The 5,913-nt window shown below is 34.7% G+C and overlaps 1 protein-coding gene across 1 annotated transcript; it reads left to right on the top strand.

The window, feature by feature from the left end:
• The first annotated feature begins 660 nt into the window (after positions 1-660).
• LOC115717332 (DEAD-box ATP-dependent RNA helicase 7) lies at positions 661-5,426 on the top strand. The gene is made up of 14 exons (XM_061115814.1): positions 661-1,311; positions 1,581-1,715; positions 1,820-1,960; positions 2,085-2,196; positions 2,348-2,418; positions 2,572-2,726; positions 2,818-2,929; positions 3,066-3,167; positions 3,249-3,309; positions 3,395-3,563; positions 3,643-3,739; positions 3,929-4,023; positions 4,527-4,660; positions 4,867-5,426. Exons 1-14 carry the CDS (start codon positions 826-828, stop codon positions 5,061-5,063), a joined length of 2,067 nt encoding a protein of 688 aa, XP_060971797.1. The 5' UTR covers positions 661-825; the 3' UTR covers positions 5,064-5,426.
• The last annotated feature ends 487 nt before the right edge of the window (positions 5,427-5,913 follow it).

Genomic DNA, 5,913 nt, shown 5'->3' on the forward strand with positions numbered 1-5,913 from the left:
GCCATCCCTAATTCATGTTCAACGTACAGCCAACAAGACTGCTCATGAATTAGCTGTGCATGCACTTAGGGTGGATGGTGAATTGGCTTGGATTGAGGATTTTCTCTCTTTTCTTATTGATGTATTAAACTCTGATTGTTGTTAATAAGAGTTTAATTTCAAAAAAAAAAAAAAAAAAAAAACCTTTTACATTCTTTTTTTCTTATCATTTTTTTTTATTCTATTGGAATCAATAATAATTTTTATAAATAGTTGGAATTTTTTAGTATTTTGTAAAATATATAATTGAGTGATAATATTTAAAAATATTATTTATAAATTATATTTTTTTTTTGTAAAAGTCTAAATTTTAAATTAAAACATGATCTCTAAAATATTTAACCTTGAACTACTTATGAAGATTCTAAAACTATAATTTAGATATAATTATAATGTATAATTAAATTTATGTATTTACGATTACTCTTTTTTAAAATCCGACCCAGCAATATGATCGCCAATGTATATGTCATGTGTGTTTGTTGTCGTTTGTGACTCGGTGTTGTTTTTCAAGTTTCGTTGTCGTTTCAATAGCCTAGATATTTTTTCCAGAATTGGAATAACGGACGGTTAGATATTTTATTCTTTAATTAATAGAGTAAAAGTCCAATCCAACGGCTGAGTCTAGGGTATTGGAAGGGCTTATTAATCCAAAGGCTGAAGATCTCTGCTGCTTAAACTATAAATTTCAAAAACCCTAACCTCTTTAACTCCTCTTTCATTCTCCTGCAGCAGCGTTCGACTGCTACAAATTTCCATAGCAGGAGAAAATCTACAGCTTCATACATGCCTTCCATAAGTCTCGTTGACGCCATGGTCTCTACCAGCCCTAAGGACAAGAAGGAGAAGAAGGTGAAGAACCAAACCCTAATGGAAACTCTAGGATCGGACCCTTTGTCCGCCGGGAAGACTAAAAAGGAGTCTAAGAGCAAGAAGGAGAGCAGGAAGCGAAAAGCTTCTGATGTTGAGGATGAGGAGGAGAAAAGCGAGACAAGCTCTGAACTCGTCGAACCGGCCGCGAATTCGAAGGTGAAGAACGGAGAGGTTGAAAGTGAAAAGAAGAAAAAGAAGAAGGCCAAGGTGGAAGAGGTGGTGGTTGAGGAAGCAAAGGTCGAGGAGCATCCTAATGCGGTCTCAAAGTATAGGATATCGGAACCAGTGAAGGCTAAGTTGAAGGAGAAGGGTATCGAGGCACTGTTCCCCATTCAGGCTATGACTTTCGATATAGTTTTGGATGGTTGTGACTTGGTTGGCCGCGCTCGCACTGGACAGGTAATTTCAGTCTTGCGTTTATTTATTTATTTTTTGAAGTCTTGCTTAGACGAAGATATTCGTACAATTTATGTGCAAAAGGAATTGACAAACTTTGAAGGAACAGTCAAACTGTGTTATAAAACTGTTTGCAATATTAATTGCCTAGCTAGCTTCTCTTTAAAAACAATGTAAACCGATTTTTGATTTATTTCTAATGGTGGTGTCCTGTACCCAGAAAAGTTTAAACTGGCTATTTACATTATGGCTTTTCTTTGTTATATATGCAGGGTAAGACATTGGCATTTGTGTTGCCCATCATAGAGTCTCTAACAAATGGGCCTGCTAAATCATCACGCAAGACTGGATACGGGAAAGCACCTAGTGTTCTTGTTCTTTTGCCCACTAGAGAGCTGGCTGTGCAGGTGCAGTGCAGTCCATGGGACCTGTTCTTGAAATACTCATTTTCTATTTTATCTTAGTGCCACTTTTTAACCAACACTTATTGCCTTTTCTTGCTTGATTTTAGGTACATGCTGACTTTGAAATTTATGGTGGCGCTGTGGGGTTGACTGCATGCAGTATATATGGAGGATCAGCTTTCCGTTCTCAAGAACTTCAGCTTAGAAGAGGAGTTGATATAGTTATTGGAACGCCTGGCCGTGTAAAGGTACCTTTTTGTTTCTTATCTTCGTCCTGGAATTATGATATGTAGTATGTGACTTTTCTGTCATCGGATGAAACTCTGTACTTCTGAATAAGTAAGATGACAAGTATTTTTTTTTGGGGCGCAGGATCACCTGGAGAGAAAAAATCTTGATTTGACCTCTTTGAAGTTTCGTGTTCTAGATGAAGCTGATGAAATGTTGAAGATGGGATTTGTTGATGATGTTGAACTTATTCTCGGTACCTTACTGCCTCTTCAGTACCAAAAATCTTCTTGTTCTGACTAGGCTTTATTACAGAGGATAAGCATTTATCTTCTATTTATATATTTTGTTTCATATAAAATTGCATTTGTTAATTTTCTTTTCTTTTTCTTTTGGTGTTCTTACAGGCCAGGTTAAGGATTTAACTCAAGTTCAAACCCTACTTTTCAGCGCAACATTGCCTTCTTGGGTGAAAGAGGTAAGTTTCTTAACCAAAATTTTCAGTGGTCTTTTGGAATTCACTTCTAGTATGCAAATTATTTTTCATAAAATGCAACTTTTTTATGAAGCATTGGAATTTATCTTTTGCACCTCTAAACTAAGTGACTAATTTCTCTAATTTGCATTTCAGATCGCTTCTAGGTTTCTTAAACCAAGTAAGAAAACTGCAGATCTTGTTGGTAACGAAAAGATGAAGGCTAGCACAAATGTAAGACATATTGTTATCCCTTGTTCAAGTAATGCCAGATCCCAACTTATTCCAGATATCATTCGCTGTTATAGCAGGTTAGCTATTTTTATGTTAAGTTTTCATTTATTGTGATTTATGGTTTAGCTATATTTTGGTTTACTAACTATAACTGTTTCTCACATTCAGTGCGGGCCGTACAATTGTCTTTACTGAGACAAAAGATTCTGCATCTGAGCTTTCTGGGTTGCTACCCGGTGCACGAGCTTTGCATGGAGACATACAACAAGCTCAGCGCGAGGTTAGATTAAATTGGAAGTTTCTTTTTGTTGAGAAAATTGTTTCAGCTCAGCATGAAGACAATATTGTTTTTGTGAAGTCTTTTACATTTTGTTATATATCCACCTTACTGCCTTATTTAACTTTGGTGTTTGCAGATCACGCTTTCTGGTTTCAGGTCGGGCAAGTTCATGACATTGGTTGCTACAAATGTTGCTGCTAGGGGATTGGATATTAACGATGTTCAATTAATTATTCAGGTTTGAATGCTCTACTGTCTTTGTATAGTCATGAAAGCCTGTACATGTTTCAGTTTCTTACTTTTGATTTTCATTCATCAGTGCGAGCCTCCACGTGATGTTGAAGCTTATATTCATCGATCTGGACGCACAGGAAGAGCAGGTAAATCATTAAAACTTTGCAGCAATTTTATTTATTTATTTCATTGGCTGTAGTCTTATTACATGTAGAATTGTGTTATTCTCAGGAAATTCTGGTGTAGCTGTAATGCTTTATGATCCTAGGAGGTCTAATTTTTCTAAAATTGAGAGAGAATCCGGTGTTAAGTTTGAACATATATCAGCTCCTCAGCCAGCAGATGTTGCCAAAGCTGCAGGTGTTGAAGCTGCAGAAATAATAAATCAAATCTCGGATAGGTAAGCCTAGACTATGTGAATAAAGCATGGACCTTCCTATTATTGGTCCAGATACTAATTATTTTATGTATACATGCAGTGTAATCCCTGCTTTTAAGGCTGCTGCTGAGGATCTATTAAACACATTTGGTCTATCTGCTGTGGAACTTCTGTCAAAAGCACTTGCGAAAGCTGCTGTGAGTTAATCTGCCTGATCTTCATATTTTTTTTGAAATAAAATTTATGCACTTTCCTTGTTTATTGTTACAAGTATAATACTTGAACATGTAAATTCTTGCTGTGATCAGGTCAATTGTGTCTGTCACAAGATTTTCCTCTATAAACTTGAAATCCTTCTGTCTTGATAAGGTCTCTTGTAATTGCAGGGTTATTCTGAGATAAAGAGTAGATCACTTCTGACTTCTATGGAGAACTGTGTAACAGTACTTCTGGAGGCTGGGAAGCCCATCTACACACCATCGTGAGTGTTTTTATATTCACACTTAAATTCAGTTTAGATAATTTTATATAAATATACATAGGTTTGGTAGCCAAACTTTTCTTTCAAGAGTTCTGAATATTTTTATTCCAAATGATGTGGATTGTGAATATCATGTTTGGTGATTATATGAAACTTGATAAGGGGCATGGGTACGTCTACTTTAGGAACATGATAGTGAAACCCATAATTTTCTGCTACTTTAGCCTGTTGTTTTCTGTCCTTCTGGCTATCTGGTTGCTTTTATTTTATCACCATAATTTTCTGTTAATGGCATCAGTTACTTGACTTGCCTTCCCATAGTTTGGCTTTGTTTGGTTGCTCCCTTGTTAATCCATTTGTTGCTAATGAATGAACCATGAGTTGATTCCTCATAAATATGGGGTAACTTAATTTCATTGGGAAGATTGGTTTTTATTATATATTTTGTCCATTTACTGTACTCATTTGTGGACGCTAAATGCTTTTTACAAATTTTGAACCAGTTTTGCTTATGGAGTCTTGAGGAGATTTTTGCCTGAGGAGAAGGTAGAAGCCATCAAGGGTTTGACGCTGACCGCTGATGGTTTGGGTGCGGTGTTTGATGTAGCAGCTGAAGATTTAGATTTATTTCTTGCTGGTACTATTCTCTAGAACTTAAAAGTTTTTTTGTCTTTTGATTCTTGATCTGATAATTACTCTTTGTTGAATCTTACCTTGTGTAGTGCCAGTGCTCATGTCTGTGGACTTGAACATTTTAATTATTTCCTATTACATTAATAATTTGTGTTTGGGTCAGTACGGTATATAATTTTCTGGTCTTTCTTGCTGGCATTAAATTTGCAGGTCAAGAAAATGCTGCTAATGTGAAGTTAGAAGTGGTGACAGCATTGCCACCTTTGCAAGAAAAGGTGCAAAGAGGGTTTGGTGGCGGTGGCGGTGGTGGTAGATTCTCTTTTGGAAGAGGTGGTAGGAATGGTGGTTTCTCAGATCGAAGAAATGATAGATTTTCAGGCCGTGGCCGAGGTAGCAAAAGGTGGTGAGGTGTGTGAGACCATAGATTATGTGGGCATGAAATGCTAGTTTTAGCGGGAGGCAGAAGTGATAATGAAGATACAGGGGCCTTGTCAAAAGAATCCCTTGGCAAGATCCGATTTATTTTTTGGTTCTCTTTATAGTTTATTTTAATTTTTTGATTCAAGTTTGTCAATTTATGAATATTGATGGGGATTTTTGCTGGTGTCCCCATTATCTATCAACTGTTCACTGAATTTGAATTCACACTATATTCTATGTAATCCGGGTAAGTTAAAAAATAGGAGGATTTTTGTGTATCGTTTTTATGTGCGTTCTTATGTAGTCGTGAAAAGTTAAAAAGTAGAAGCATTTTCGTGTTTTATCTTTTATGTGCGTTCTCTTAGTTTCAATATGATTTTGGCCTTTCGTACATAGATTTCTAATTTATACAGATTAGGGGACTTCATCAACTTCTCTATTTATTTATTTTAAATTAATTATAAACACGTATACAAATTTGTTTAAATTTTAAATAAACTATAATATAAATTTCTGTAAAATAGACTGATTTATTTAGTGATAATAAATAAGTCATATATATGGTTTAAATAAATTAAATTGAAATTAAGAAAATGTATATGACAATTAATAAATCTATAAAAAACTAATCATATGATTTTAGAATTTTTGTTATCATCTTTCTTTTTTGTACTCATCATTATTTGCAAATTCGATGTTATTACCGTATCTTACTTGTAATTGTTAATATAATTCTTAATAAATTTATTTAGTATATAAAATAAATTAAATAATAAATTAAACTATTTACTTTTATTTTCAATTTTTTTTAAAATATACCAAATAATTCATTAATTA

The sequence above is a fragment of the Cannabis sativa genome, chromosome 5 (assembly GCF_029168945.1).
Source record: "Cannabis sativa cultivar Pink pepper isolate KNU-18-1 chromosome 5, ASM2916894v1, whole genome shotgun sequence".
Classification (NCBI taxonomy): Eukaryota; Viridiplantae; Streptophyta; class Magnoliopsida; order Rosales; family Cannabaceae; genus Cannabis; species Cannabis sativa.